Source organism: Pseudopipra pipra, chromosome 6, assembly GCF_036250125.1.
Source record: "Pseudopipra pipra isolate bDixPip1 chromosome 6, bDixPip1.hap1, whole genome shotgun sequence".
In the NCBI taxonomy this organism is placed as follows: Eukaryota; Metazoa; Chordata; class Aves; order Passeriformes; family Pipridae; genus Pseudopipra; species Pseudopipra pipra.
In genome coordinates, this window is record NC_087554.1 from 3,478,521 (window position 1) to 3,494,144 (window position 15,624).

General features: G+C 53.3%; 1 protein-coding gene across 3 annotated transcripts in view; it reads right to left on the reverse strand.

Annotated features, from left to right (window-relative positions):
- WT1 (WT1 transcription factor) overlaps positions 1 to 15,624 on the reverse strand; it is an 88,346-nt gene that overhangs the window by 32,343 nt on the left and 40,379 nt on the right. For 2 of the 3 annotated variants that reach the window (XM_064657066.1, XM_064657065.1), the window contains exon 1: positions 2,892 to 3,753. In XM_064657066.1, coding sequence (XP_064513136.1) covers positions 2,892 to 3,282 — 391 coding nt within the window. In that variant the 5' untranslated portion in view covers positions 3,283 to 3,753. Of the gene's footprint in view, positions 1 to 2,891; positions 3,754 to 5,113; positions 5,252 to 15,624 lie in introns of those variants that run through there. The other variant, XM_064657067.1, reaches the window with a different exon arrangement.

Below are 15,624 nucleotides of genomic sequence, written 5' to 3' on the forward strand. Positions count from 1 at the left end.
GCTGGGATAGGAGTGAGACTGGCTTGTTCCCAGCCACATGCCTCTCACATCGCCCTGACCCTAAGAGCAGAGCTCCTGTCGCGGCGACTCGAGCAGCGTTGACAAGCCGGTACCTTACGGGCTCCCATCCTACAGCTGTTTCTCGCTCGTTATCTCCTCCCTCAGCCCTCAGGGTGGAGGCTCAACCTTCAACTCCCTTTCCCCCATTTCCCTGTGCCTCTTTTTTAACTTTCAGAAAACACTGACACTTTCTACATTACTTTTGGCCCGCCACACAGTTTCGGTGACCTTCAAAACTCAGCTCAGAGCAGAACGAGGTTTTGGCCGCATTTTCCGGTGTTGCCTGACCCAAAGCTTCAGGAATGTGATAAGAAAGTTGAGTTCTGAACCGAGCTGCCGATAGCGAGGTCTCTTTAATTAGGGCGTTATCAGAACCAGTCCTGATTAAAATGTGCTGAAAATAATTGAAAGTTGTACATCTGTTGGAGAACGGGGCCCGCTGGAGGCATCCAGTTGTTGGAGGAGCCCAGCTGGATGAAAGGCGAAGGAGAAGAAGAAAACTGGGCAGAGGTTTCAAAGCCTTAGTTTCCTAACCCCCACCCCATCCCAGACTTGGCAGAAATGTCATCGCAGAGCCAAGGTAGCATCTTTCCCACGGTCGGAGGAACCGTCTAAAAAAAAAAAAAAAAAAAAGGAGTTCAACCTTGAGGAGAGCCAAAGCAAGAACATTTTATGCATCCACAAAAAGAAAAGAAAAAAAAAGGCAAACACCCTTTGCCGAATTCCTCCTTGCCGAAGGAGGAGCACCCTCTCTGCGTGCCGCCGAAAATAATTGTGGCTAAGCCGCAGTGCTGCACGTGAGGGAAGGGAAATCCGAGTCGAGGGGATCCCCCAAGGCCCGCATCGAGGCAGCTCGGCCTGGCAGAGCCCGGCAAGGAGCCGGAACACCGTCCCTGCTCCCCGCCACGGAGCCTTCCCCAGGCTCCTGCGGGGCCTCGGTGCCCAGGGCCGGGGAGGTGCAGAGGTGTCAGCCCTTCTGCCCCGGCTCTCCGGGCACGCACAGGTGCGGGGCTGTGCGGGGCTGGTGGTGCCGCGGGCCGAGCACCGCCCGCAGGGTGCCGAGCCCGAGTAAAGCCCAACGTGGTTTAACCCAGCTTTGGTGGGTTAAAGGCTCCGTTTCTCCTCGGGGTGGTTAAACCCGGGCGATGGTGGTTAAGCAGGATGGCGCGGGGTCTCAGCTATTTTGTCCCTGGCTAACGCAGGGCCGAATTTATTTCCCTCACCCTTCCCTCCATCTTCTCGTCGCTATTTCGGCCCAGCGATTACAAATCCTCTCCGATGTCTAAAATCCTTTCAGATGTCTTTTAAAACTCCCCGGCAGAGCCCTTGTCCCGGCGGGCTCTGTGCTGCTCCCCTCCCGTCCCGCAGCCGGAGCCTGGGACCCCGCGGGACACGGAGCTGCTCCGGGACCTCGGCGAGGCCGCGCCTCTCCCCAGCTCCAGGGATGCTGCCAAGCCGGGACCGGCAGCAGGGCTCAGCGGTTTCCGACGTTGGATCCCGGCGCCGGGCGGACCCCCGGGGCAGGGGCGGGGGGTCGAGGGCAGCAGAGCGGTGGCATCGGGACTGCGACCCGGCACTGCCCGGGGGGGCCCGTGCGCGGCCGCGCTGCCGAACAACCCCTTCCCCTCCACCGCCCCTGCCTGTCCTCGCTGCAAACATCGCTCCGGAGCGCCTCGGCGGCCAGCACCGAGCGCGTCCGTCCGGCCTCGGTCTCTGCTCTGCCCCGTGCCCTGCCCCCAGCGAGCGCGGACAGCCCGAACCGGGGATGGTCAGCCCCGGCCCCTCTCCGTGGGTACGCGGTTGACCCCTCGGCGCAAGCCCGAGCTGCGAGCTGCCAAAAGCAGTGAGACGCCGGCGACTCATCCCGCTCTGGCCGAGCCACGCACCCCCTCCCGGTCCCCCGTCCCTCGGGTTTCGAGGCCGCCACAGCCCCACTCCCCTTGGTCAGACTCTCCCGACGCCTCGCCCGGGGTCGGGGAGTGCAGGGCAGCTCACGACATCCCGCGGCTCCGGGGCCAGCTGAAGGAGAGGGAACAAGACCCGAAAAGTGTCGGGCAAGCTCCCCTCAGGCTATCCCCTTTTCCCTTCTTCCTCGCGTTTGCACCCACAGATATTTATACTGCAGCCACTGGAAGAAAAACGATTAGATGCTGATCCCGGTGCCACAGGCAGACGACCTGTCGCCCGGCCGTTCAGCTCACGGGAGTTTCTCAGGGCTGTGCAAACACCGGGGACCGCAGAGAGCTACCGCGCAGCCGGTCCTGGAGATGCTGACCAGAAACGACGAGGCGGCCCTGTTTGTGCACTCCGGCCCGGAGGTTTTCAGCCCTCCCGAGGTCAATTCGACAAGGGGCTTGAAAACACTAACGTGCGGACGGCGCTTTTCGGATTCAGGAGGAGGTTTGGAGGTACACCCCACACACACCCCCACCCCATCAGCCCCAAGATATCTACAGGGAATTATCTCGGGCCACCGGCCCCACCTCCATTCCAGGACTTGCGCTGTCTCCGGCCCGAACAAACCTTTGCGAAGGTGAGAGGCTGCTCCGACCCGGGCAGGGGGCCTGGGGGCTCCAGCCGCCTGGCAGAGCCATCCGCTGCCCCACGGGAGGGGTGGGGGGGAGCAAATCGTGGCTCCTAAAGCTCCCCGGAGCGACGTGGTTGCCGCACAGGGAGGGAAGGGAGGCAGGGGGAGGCTGGCTCGCCTAACCCGTCTCGGCTGCCGCGGAGACTGGGCTTGCTGTTTACATCAGGCGCGGCCCGGCCCGGCTGAGCGGGAGCCTCCGGGGGCCGCCCCCCGAGCCCGGGGCGCCCGGTAGCGCGGCCCTTACCCTGGTTGCGGATCGCTTGCTGGCTCTCCAAGCAGTTGGGCAGGTAGGGCCCGTTGGGGAACATCCGAGCCTGGCCCGAGGGCGGCTGGCTGGGCGGCGGGGCGCCGAAGGGCCCGTAGCGGCAGGCGCCGGCCGTGCCCGTGAACTGGCCGGAGAAGTGGACGGTGAAGGCGCTCAGGTATTGCTCCTCGTGCGGGTCCGACCCGTTCCAGCTCGGCTCCTGCTTGATGAAGGAGTGCGGCCCCAGCGAGCCGTAGGAGGCCCCCGGGGGGAAGTCCAGGACGGGCGCCCACTGCGCCGCGCTGCTCACCGGCATGGTGCAGTTGCTGTTGCCCGGCAGGGAGGGCACGGAGGGCAGCAGCGCGTTGAGGTCTCGGACGTCGGAGCCCATCTGCTCGCAGACCTTCTGCCTGCCGCCGGGCAGCCAGTCTCCCCCCGGGCCGCACTTGTTCCAGGACACCTGGCCCCTGCCCGCCAAGCCGGAGGCCGGCTCCGGCTGCAGGCACCAGGCCGAAGAGCTCAGCCCTTTGGGGGAAGTTTGCTCCGCGACGCAGCTCCCCGGGTCCAGCCCTGCGGGAGCCGGCAGCAGCGACAGGGAAAGGTTGTTCTCCAGGATCGCCTCCGGGGTTGCACCCGCTCGCAGCGCAGGGCAGGGTGGGGTGTGCCCGTGTCTGTGTGTCCGCGTGTGTGGCGCGTCTGTCTGCGCGTGTGTCCGCCTGTCCGTGCTAGGGGGGCACAGCCGCCTCGCACGCCTCACCTCGGATGCCTGCTCACCCTCAACTTTGCAAAGCTCAAATAGAGGCGCTTGCAGGGGAGGAGGAGTCAGCACGCCGATCCTCCATTCACACAACCTCCGCCGAGGGGCTGCCCACAGCCCGCTCTGCTGAACCCAGCCGGACCAGACACGCAGGGGGGAGGGGGGAACGAGGAGAGCCGGGGATGGAGGGGGAGAGGTGACTGTGGGAGAATATATCTCCCCTACGCATCACTCCCACCCTTCTTCTGGTGCAAGCGCCACTAAATCTCACCCTAACGTCCCTTCGCTTTGGGAGAGACTTGCAAGACTGTTAGAGGGATCCAGGTGGCCAGTAAGTACGTGCTGGACGACTTCCCCCGCCAGCTCCGTGCATGTCCGTGGGGACTCCGGAGGGCAGTGGGGTCGCAGGCCCCGGGGACCGCCCGGGGAAGCCTCCGCCCTTGCGGGATCCAGGGGAAGTGACACAGCCCTTTGCGGGCGGACCCCGTTCCTGCGAGGGGAAAGTGTCTTTCCAGGTGCCTCTCTCCCGCTACGGGAGGAACCTGCGTCTCCATGAGCTCCTGCGGGGTCCGGGCTGCCTGCCCGTGGTCTCGCCCCGCACACCGGGTGTTCCCTGTCCCTGGAGGCGCAGGGCCGGCCGTGCCAGGGCACCGAGGGCTCCGCCGGCGAGGGGAGGGGGGGGGGTGCCCTTTGCAAGGGGACCGGGATCGGCGTGCGCCCAGTCCTGGCCCTATCTCTCCGACCTATCTGTACGTGAGAGGGAAGGAAGGGTTGGGCAGGCGGGGGAGGATGGCAGCGCTGTGAGCAACCTGCTTTTGAGAGATTCACCTGGCACTGCTCCTGGGAAGCCCCGGAGTTTCTCTTTCCTCCCCAGCCTCCTGGACAGCAGCTCCTCAGCGCGCATTCCTGGGCAGCGGCGGCGGCGGCGGGAAGGCCCCCGAGGGCACCTTACACGTTTATCCCCGGACGGTCCTTCCTCCCAGGAGACACAGCGGGTTTCGGGGCTGCCCTGGCAGCGAGGGGTGCCATGATTCTGGCGGTGCGGGAGCTCATCTAGACCGACTGTCCCGGCAGGAAGCCCCCGGGGAGGGCGGCAGAGCCTGCCGGGACCCGGGGCAAAGGTGAGCCCTCAGCCCCTCTCGCCCCCGCGGGACACGCTCTCACTAAAGGCAATAAGAGGGATCCTGCCGCCTTCCTTTGGAACTACTAATTAAAAATCACCCGGGGTGGGGGATGTTGCTTCTACGAGCACACGTGGGACAGCTTCCGAGGGCTGGCCCCGGCGCAGGGCACTCGCCAAGTACCAGACCCGCCGCTCTGTCCCTTGCGCATCGTCCTCGGCCGCTTTTAAACCGCGGCACCGCAGATGCCTCCGGGGTCCCCTCCCCCCCGCAGAGCCGCGTCCTGCCCGCACCTCAGCCCCCTCTGCAGCGAAAGCAGTGACAGAGACGCCGTGAACGCTTACCTGCCGCAGGACAGACCGACCCTCTTGTCTTCCCGGTGATAATGTGCACTTTCGGTGTTTCCTTCCCGCCGCGGCATCAAAGGTTACCGCCAGCATCGCCAATTTTGAAGCGATGTTTTAAGATTCAACGGGTAAATTCTACAGCAAAATAAATCAAAATAGGTCGTTATTGGTGTAGCCAAGTATAAATTCATATTCCCTTAAAACTAATTAACCGTAACAGTCGGATTTTGTTATTAGTGAAATTTACTTTATTTTTTCACAAACTATCTTCAGATAATTTCCCATAGAAATCTCTCTTTTGATGCATAAATCTACTTATTACAGAAATCTACGTGTAACGTAAGTGCGAAAGATTCGTTGATTATCTCTGCCGATAGTAAATATCCCCTAAGCTTAGAGGATCTGTCGCTTCTTAAGAGTCTTCAGCAAACTAAAGCACCCCTGGATGCCGCTTGTGAAGGCAGCCCATGCCCGTGCGGGGGGACTGCGCTGCCCTCGCTGACACTGCCGGCCTCGGCGCTTGCTCCCGCTCTGCCTCCCGCTCTGGCCGCACCGGGGCTCCCGCACACCGCGCTCGCCCCCTGCCCGGTACCCGCAGGGGCCTTGCGGGGCTGCGGGAAGGTGCGGGATCGGGAGCGGGGCTGCTGCTGGGTTTGCTCGTTTCGGTGGCCGACGAAGACATGAGGTTTGTTGGACTCGATAGCTTAAAGGTCTTTTACAGCCTAAACGATTCTATGTTCGATTCTATGATCTTCGGCTCTACGATGGACAACGCACATACAGAAATAGAAGTCTTAGGCCAGCCCAAGCAGGGTATTTAATTTCCCATGAAAACTAGACCTCTCTTGGTTAAAACAGAAAAAGCCTTTCCCGCAGCGGGCTGTTTTTCGAAATAGTGTGGGGGTTTTCTCTTTTCTTGAAATAAACTAGCTTGATAAATCTTCCTGAAAGGAAAAAAATGTTTTCTTGGTCGCTTAGGTCTGCCGTTATTCCACCTGAGAGGAAGAACTGCCGAAGCCTTTCCGAATCTTCGCCTCTCTCGCATATCCCAGCGGTGAAACAAGACGACCCCTTGTCCATCAGCGCATCCTCCCTCCCCGCGGCTGCCAGCAGCCCCAGCGAGGATGGGGAAAGCGGCGCTCGGCCGGGGGATTCCTGGGCTGCCAGCTCAGTTAAGCTCAGCCCAGCCCTGCCCGGGCATCCAGGGCTGCTCAGCCGTGCGGGGAAAGGAGAGAGCCAGGCAGGCGCGTCCCGGGATGTCCTGGGAGAAACCCTCAGCGATGGAGCCTGAGGAGGGGGAGGAAAGCTCGGACCGTTCTACCCCGGGACGGGCTGGGGACTTTTGGGAAACGGCCAGCGCCACTTCCCGCAGCCGTTCCGTTCTATCCAGCACCAGGGAGAGTGAAAAATCTCCTCTAGCCCAGGTCGGGAGCACTGGCGGCAGGTGCCCTCGGGGGCGCCCCGGCAGCCGAGAGGAGCTGCTCCCCCCGTGCAGGGGACGCTTGCCTGCCTCTTCCCCAGAGATCCCGACCCGGATTCCGATCACATGCGGCGTAAATCTCTCCAAGTTCCGCACGCCGGGAAAACCCAGTTGAAAACAATGGCCGGGGAGAGGTGGCAGTTCTGGGACAGCATCTCCTTTGACCGTGTCCAGACCCAGGCGGCCCGGAACGTTTTGCCCTCTTTCCTCCAAACACGGCCCTATCCAAATCTGTGACAGGCAGCAATTAGGCTTCATTGTGCTGCCCGTTGTTTCATAGCTATGGTAATTCCTGATAATGCTTAATCTTCGATTGTGCTCGAAGGCATACTCGACAAGATTAAACAACAGATATTTACCGGAGTAGGAGTATTCTATTGAGAGTCCCACTTGATCCTGGGAAAAACAGGATCGGGAACTTGCTCCAACCTGAGCAGCGCTGAAGCACCTCCCCAGCCGATGTTTTCCCGTTCCGCTTCCCTCCGCCATACTAACCAATTATGGGATCGGTAATTCTAACTACACTTTTACTAAACCCATAAATGATCCCCGCGCGGCTCGGGGGTGGGGGAGACTGACTTAAACAGAGATAAATCCCCAGCCCTCCACGCCTGCTCACGCCACTCCAAGCATGCAGGGGGATCTATCTGCTTTCACTCAGGGAGCTGATCAGAGTTTGATTATTTAAGCGCCAAGAGCAGCAGAAACAAAGCTGCGAAGCATCTCCAGGAGCGCAGGGCGCGGAGGGGCAGGAACTCATCACTGCGGGCCCGATCCCGCATTCCTCACTGCCGAGCACTGCGGGAGCCGGGAGCCGCGGGCAAGGCGGGACCGGCCTTCCCTGTCCGGGCTGACGGGGGCACTGGAACGCTTTCGAGCTGGATAGAGGACATTTTGTTCATCCGGTGAGGGGAAATGAGTTTTGGGGTTTTTTGTTTTGTTTCGGGTTTTTTTGATGCGCAAAGAAGGGAAGATGTGCGACCTCTCCCCGTCCCTCTGCTGACAGGAGCGGGGCACAGGCGGGTCCCTCCGAGGCGGGACCCCGGCCCAGTGCGGGGCGGGGTGGGAGGGCAGCGGTGGTGATGGGGAACAGCTCGAGGGGTGCTGAGCATCTCCCTTCGCCCCGGCTCCTTCCCCCGCTGGCCGCGGCGAGGGCAGCGGCGAGGGCCGCCCCCCCTCCAGCGCCGAGCCCGCCGTGCAGCGGCGGCGGGCCGGGCTCGGGCCATTGCCGTCCCGTAAATCTTGGGAGCGCTGGAACTAATTACGGAGAGGATATGTCTCAATTTGTTCCGCATTAGTGCCGCGCCGGGACGCAGGCACCGAGCACGGGAAATTGATGGGCCCGGCCCGGCCCGGCCCCGCCGGGACCGCGGCCCTGACCCCGCGTTCAACCCGCGGGGCGGCCCCGCTCCGCCTCCCGCACCTGCCCCCGGGCGGTGCCCGCAGGGCTGCGAGGTGGGGCTTCAGCCAGCGGCGAGGTACCACTCCGACAAATTTATTAGCGTGCTGCTAAGACGAGGCTCAGTATAAATCACGGGGCTGTATAGGGCCATAAAGCATCCCCGTGTATCCTGCCCCTCGCCGGGGTTCTGGTGAATAGGAGTTCATGGAAAGCCGGGTATCGGTAACATCTTTCAGATCTGGCGTGTGTGACGTTTTTAGAGTCTTAGATATACAATGGGATATACTGAAACTATTACATAGAATTTTTATAGGTATTTGGTACTTACATACAAAAGAAAATTGGGGGGAAATGGTTCTTAGGTAATATGCTCAGTTCTTCACAATGCCTCTAATGGCTTTGAAAGTAATAAAATTATTGTTTTGGCAGAGGAAAATAAAAATATTCTAAAACTTAGTACATTATAAACGGATGTAAGGTAAATGAGATCTAAGGAATTAATTTCTCCCTGGTTGCAGAATGCAGATCCCACTATAAAGGCACACTGAACTCAAAATGTAATAATATAGAAACAACTCAGTAACAGTACCTTGCATGGACACCAATTCAAAGAAATCTTTGAGCCACCTGAGCACCACCTTTGAATGCGGGTACACATTAGAAACATAAACGAAACATTTATGCATTCAAAAGAGAAAGGCTCCAGCTGAAGTGTACCTGCTATCCCCAGCCACACACTGCAGTATCCCTGGTACCTATCCCTGGTAAGGAAAGGCAGCAGTAGCCTCAGGTATTACAGGACAGGGACAGAAGATAAATTATCCTTTACCAGTTTCTCCAGCAGACTGTCCATGAACATGTTTTCCTAAACACTAACCATCCACACCTTTATCTTTCAACTTCGTTCTTGAACAAACACACTTTAACAACACAAGCAACGTCCAAATCTCACTTTGCTCTTGCAAAGTCCTTTTGCAGCCCCTGTGCAAAGATACTTTCTTGACCAGTCCTCCTCAGAGGGAAACCAGGGGCTTCAGCAAGCTGGTCTGTCTTAGGTGAGGATCTAAACCCCTTTCCACTGGGTTTTGTTCTCATCCTACACACCTCAGAGGAATTCTTCCCTGTAAGCCCTTGACTAAGGGTGCTGTACAGCAAGAATGGTCCCACTGAAATCATTGCTTAAGGATGTCAGTCCACCAGGACTTGGCCCAGGCAGTGGGGAAAGCCAAGCATGTCCTCTGCCTACAGATATTTGGTGAGTGTAGAAGACAAGCAGTGGGGACAATGTGCCCACTGCCTAAAGCAGAAGAGAAACAAAAGCTCCTGAATTCTGTTTAATACGTCCTGCATGCTCCAGAGAAATGGAAGAGGTGATAGTAATTTTGCCAGAACAATGGGGGACTCCAGCAGTATTTGTGGAGTGCTTGGAGACCTTGGGTAAGCAAAGAAATGCAGATGGCTGCATTATACAGCACAGCTCTGTGCGATGTGTCAGTGATGTGACCCGTGAGGGGGTGGCAGGGCAGAGATCGAGCTGTGTTGCAACACATCGAGTCCCTCCTCCCAGCCCCATCAGCACAGACCCGCCGACACCCACGGCTCCTTCACAGCCTGGGCAGAGATTCCACTGCCCCCAGTCCTCCAGCACAGCCCTTTAGCTTCCTTAGCAACTGAGCAAATCCAGTCCTTCGTTATCACAGCTACATGAAGGTGCGTGTCTCTTCTCTGCCTCTGGACTACATGTACTGATACGTGTGCATCGCAGCAAAAAGCAAAGATCATTTTTCTCGTCTAGTTGGCTGGAAGCAACAGGCGGCAAAAAATGCAGCTCCAACAGAAACGAAAGTTTTCCCAGTTCTTAATTGTGAGCCTTCCAACTCAATATGTTTTTTTTTTCTTCAAAACTGAAGCTTTACAGCCAGTCTCTCTCCCTTGTGTAGGTATCACATGCTGTTGTATGGGATGCCTGGTCTGGCCACGAGCGTGAACAGCCATCTGAAAACTCCATGGGTCCAGGCTATCAGCCCAACAGAGACCTGCTACAAGCAGAGAAAGGAGCCCTGGTGTCCCCCACAGAATCAAATACAATCCCACCCGGCTATGGAGGTGCCTGCACGGTTCTCATCAGCCTGTCACTGCAGGACTGGGTTGTTTTCACATTTGTGTCTGTCACTGTCCAGCTGCAGCCTCTGCTGACCCTACTGCCACCAACAGACCTGTCTCACAGGGCTCGTGCTGAGAGTGGGACATGCAGGGACAGTCAGTGACTAACCTTGCAGGGAGAGGTGAGGGAAGAAAGGAGAGGAGGGAGGGAACCCACGTGTTGAACTTGCCTTAGAAGTCAAATTTCTTCGTCATGAGACACAGGACATTCTTTTCCCTTCAGATTTTATGCACATTTGATTCCACTAAATTCATCTGAGTACTGCTCTGACACAGGAATTAAAAGCACTGAGAGTTTGCTGTGGCCGTTGAGTCATGGGCGCAGACTGATCAAATCTACCCTTGTTTTTCCTTCCTGTTACATGAAAGCAGAGTTCAATAAAGTTCAGATCAGAACTGAGACCTACTTTTGTGATGTCTTGACAAACCTTTCTTGAAATATTTAACATGTTAGCTGGAAAGAAAGAAGCACAAAGAAACCCTGTCGACTTGTTATTTATGTTTTTTAAATGAAATAGTGAAAGGAACAAGTAAGTAAGTGTGATTCCTTTCTTTAGATTGCAGTATCATAGATTAATAGCTCTATGAACAGATTTGCAAGTAGCACTATCATGCTAGTCAAGATATTAAAAAAGTTTATGAGCAGTTGCTTAGGAAAAACAAGATAAAGCCTATGGAAATCTGATACTGGTCAATGGTGCATTTATTCAAAACATAATGCTCACTTCAAGTCCCCATAAATCCTTTGCAAATGAAACTTCCATTGTGATCACTGTTCCAGATCTAAATGATTTATTTTTTTCCTTTGGTAGACATTAGATATATCTCAGAATGTACAAGTTATGTACCTACTGATACGGAGTTAATCATGCACCCATGAGATAATAAATATTAAATTCAAATAAGAAGATATTTTAAAGAAGGAGTATATTTATAAAAAGATTTTTTCAAAAAAATTATTTATTAGTGGATTAATTTACAGGAAAAATCTTACATTTCTGTGTGATTTGTTTCAAAATTCAGGGCTTCCAACAGTTCCAAACAATTAGTTCTTGGGAGCAGAGCAGACACTGGGTTGTGTGCAGTTTCAAAACTGAGCTCTCAGCACTATTTAGAATCATAGAATGCTTTGGGTTGGAAATGACCACAAAGATTATTTAGTTCCAACCCCCTCATGAGCAGAGACACCTTCTATTAGACCAGGTTGCTCAAAGCCCTATCTAAGCTGGCCTTGAACACTTCCAGGGATGGGGCAGCCACAAATTTTCTGGTTCCAGGCCGCATCACCCTCACAGTAAAGAATTTCTTCCTGATATCTAATCTAAATCTGTCCTCTGTCAGATTAAAGCCACTCTCATGTCCTATCACTGCCTGGCTTTGTAAAAAGTCCCTCTCCAGCTGTCACATAACCCCCTTTAGGTGCTGGAAGGCTGTGGGAAGGTCTCCCCAGAGCCTTCTCTTTTCCAGGCTGAACAACCCCAGCACTCCCAACCTGTCTCCACAGCAGAGGTGCTCCAGCCCTCTGAGCATCTTTGTGGCCTCCTCTGGATTTGATCCAGCAGGTCTGTGCCCTTTTTATGTTGGGGACCCTAGAGCTGGATGCAGTGCTCCAGGTGGGGTCTCACCAGAGCAGAGCAGAGGGACAGAATCCCCTCCCTTGACCTGCTGCCCAAGGTGCTTTGGATGCAGCCCAGGGCACGTTTGGCTTTCTGGGCTGTGAGTGCACACCGATGGCTCTTGTTGAGCTTCTCATCCAGCAGCACCCCCAAGTCCTTTTCCTCAGGGCTGCTCTCAGTCTGTTCTCCACCCAGCCTCTATCTGTGCTTGGGATTGCCCCAGCCCAGGTGCAGGACCTTGCTCTTGGCCCCTTGAACTTCCTGAGGTTCCCATGAGCCCACCTCTCCAGCCTGTCCGTGTCCCTCTGGATGGCCTCCCTTCCGTGCAGCAAGTGACTGCACCACCCAGCTTGGTGTTGTCAGCCAGCTGAGGCTGCACTCCATCCCACTGTCGGTGTCACTGACAAAGATGTTAAACAGTGCTGTTCCCAATTTATCTCATTGTTTCACCCTGAGGAGCAGCAGCCTTTGCAATATTCTACGTGCATTTGAGGAAATGCTTCGAGCAGCTGCTAGGAAACAAAGAATACACTGAAAGGCCAAGCAGAAGAGACCCACCAGGAAAACAGCCTGTCAACCCATTTTTCTAACTCTATGATCTGAGCTCCCCAATTTATGGAAGCCTCGTGGTCTTCACTACCTCTGGGATTTTGCATGCATCTCTACTAATTGTTCAAATCCAAATGGAGTCTCAGTTATCAATTTACTCTCAGAATCTCTAGGCAGAAGTCAAAATAAGTTCAGCAAATTGGTTGGATATCAGCTAAAAACACACTTAATTTTTCATCAGATAAACTTCTCTCAGAGGAACTACTGGAGTCAGCTTTAGCCAGACACCAGATCTATAACGAAATAATTCTATGATTGGGTAACATGAACACCTCATAATAGCTACATATGCTTTATCATGGAATGAAAGTTCTTGAATAAGTTCTCTGGCCAAATAAGGATTTCAGAGTATTTAACACTTGAAATATGCTCCACTCCAACACCATCTATCAGTGATATCCATACAGATACCGTGAAGGGTTGGGCCCAGGTTCATGAGGACATGTACAAAGGCATTTGCAATTGCCACCTAATGCATCTTCAGAGATCCTGTTGCCTTGGACAGCTGAATCCAACCTTGCAGTCTCCTGCCCTCAGCATCAAAGAACCAGGATCAGTCTCACAACCACAATAAACACATTTGCATGCACAAGCTCAGAGGAGGTAGGTTTTCTTCAAGATCTGTCATATTATTTAGCAATCCTACCTAAACAAGAAGCCAGAGGCCAGCACACAAGGGATGCTCTGGGCTGCCCAGCAAATCCAAGGAATCCAAAGAACCTCAAACACAGTTGAAAGGTGGGAAGCACTATCCACTCCTGGATGCCAAGTTATTAGGTGACTACAGAGCTATGCATTGTGGAGCACTGCGAGGCCCTGAACAGTCTTGTACAACTTTTCCCAAATCACAGAAGTCCCCTGGGAAACTTCAGTAATCAAACAAGATCTCGCGGTCAGGAAGCTTTTCTTCATCCAGCCCATTTTATTTCCCCTTCATCTTTCCATCTATTACTCATTACATCCTCCTGCCAAACTCTAAATAATTCTTCTCTCTCTCTCTCTCTCTCATGCTTACATGTTTCAGTTACATATAGACTATCATGTTCTTTCATCCCAGCTTTTCCTATCCTTTATACAGGCTGCACATACTTAGTCTTTTTCATTTTTCCCACTGTCCACTCCTCTGAGCTCCCTCTAACAGCATCTCTCCTGAATAGAAACACTCCAAATTGAACAAATATTCTGCAAACAATCACATTTGGCAGTCTCTGAATGTAAAGACACACAAACCAATGATTAAATCACCTTGAACAACTGAGTGAGAGTTCAAAGCCATAAAATTGTCAAATCAGGACAGGGAACTTTGGATGACACTGCAAGATCAACTTCACAGGAAGCCCTCAAGTAATGATATATTAAAAAAATGCCCTGGTTTGCTTTACAATCCTTGTCTCAAAGAACGTGTCGTTAGGTACATATTTGCAGGGATTTTTATGTACAAAATATTTTATAAGTGTTCTGCCACTGTGACATCAGGCAGATACTGGTAAGTGCATGTTACCCTTACAGTCTCATAATATATTCTTGAAATACAACATAATGATTATTTCAAGACACTGAAGTTAATGTAAAGGCAATTTTTTTATCCAATTAAATCACTTATTGTTGAGCAAGTCATGTTTAAAACATTATAACATCACTGCGTTCCACACTTACAGTAACTTGTTTCTATAATCATATCCTGCTCGAAGATCCAGCTTCCACAGTCTGCTAAAAATGTTTAAGTTTTATCCATAAACAAGGCAAAGTCATTCCACAAACCAGAGCATATTGAAAAACATACTTTATCTACGTAACTTACGTTTTTTTAAGCTTAGCTTGAAAGACTTCAAGTTTAGTCCTCTGAAGATGCTGAACATGGTAATTTATCTCTTTCAAGCCTGGGACCACTATCTAGTTAGCAAATACAATTATCTAGATGCCCATTTTTGCTAAATTTTGTCAGCTTTATGATGAGACATTGATAATGGTGCGTGACAAGGTGACAAAACTGGCACAGAGCCTTGAGCTCAAGAGTCAGATCTTCTTTTTAAAGCAGAAAAGACAGGTAAATTCACTGGAACTAGCAATAGCAATAACTTCTTTTTTAACCCATGCAAGGTTTCAGGTTTAGAGTAAGCCCTGAGGCCTTCTGGGCCCTTGTCCAAAGTGAGTGCCAGGACCACTCCAGCAGCACAGTCCATTTGGGGCCACCAAAAGCTTTGCTGTGCCTGGGAGAAGGGCGATGGCTGCAGAATTAAGACAGCTCCTATGTGGGAGCTCTCAATGCCTGAGCAAGCAGTATTTGAGCACCTTTCAAAATGGAACAGGCAACAGGCAGATTGAAAGGATTATGAATACACAATAGGAAGGAGACATCCCAGTAAAGCCCCTGCATCTACCTGATAAGGTTGCACCTCTGTGGAGCTCAATTAGCAGACAATGTGCATTTGCCAAGCCAAGCCCAAATATTTTTTTCTAGAATTACATTTTTGCAGGATGGTTTCTGTCTTTCCATAAAGCTACTCTTTCCCTCTCCTCTCAACTTCTGTGCTTGTTCTCCTCCCCCTGAAGGCACTCTTGTTATAACTGGGAAGGATGCCCACCATTCCAGTCTTTCCTAGATAACTGAAAGGAGCTACACAGCACGCAGAACGTTTGCCGATCGTTTTTATTCCAAAGACACAAAGGTGCTCTGATTACCTGGCGTGCATTTACCAAGGGAAAGGGGGTGGAAGGGAGTCTTAGCCTTTCCCCTCTCCCCCCTGCCCTTACCACTGGCTGCTGCAGCACATGGCTCTGCCCCATCTCATGCAGGACTCTTGGCTGTTCTCTGACTTCTCCCACTGTGAACTGGGGTTACGTTCTTTCCTGACTATGGCCAGAAAATAAAATAGATGGCACAAGGTATGTGAGGTATCAGGCCCATGACCACTGACAAATCTCTGAGCACTTATGTGGATTATGTTGGGAGCATATTCCTGGAGATACTGTTCGTGTTTATAAAGTCTTTTGGGGTGAGCATTGCTCAATGGAAAAGCAGCACAGAAATTTAACAAAAGCTACGCTGCAAAATGCAAAAAAGTAATTCTCCCACAGGAACTGAAAGGCATTTCATACATGTCCAATGAGACATTAAAAATAATTATGTGGAAGAGTAATAGCTCCCTTGGTTGTTTTAATATATTTTTGTCTACAAACAAGAAACGTTCTCTAAACTGCTGCCTTGGCTTGGCTTGAAAGGTCTCTCGAACAAAAG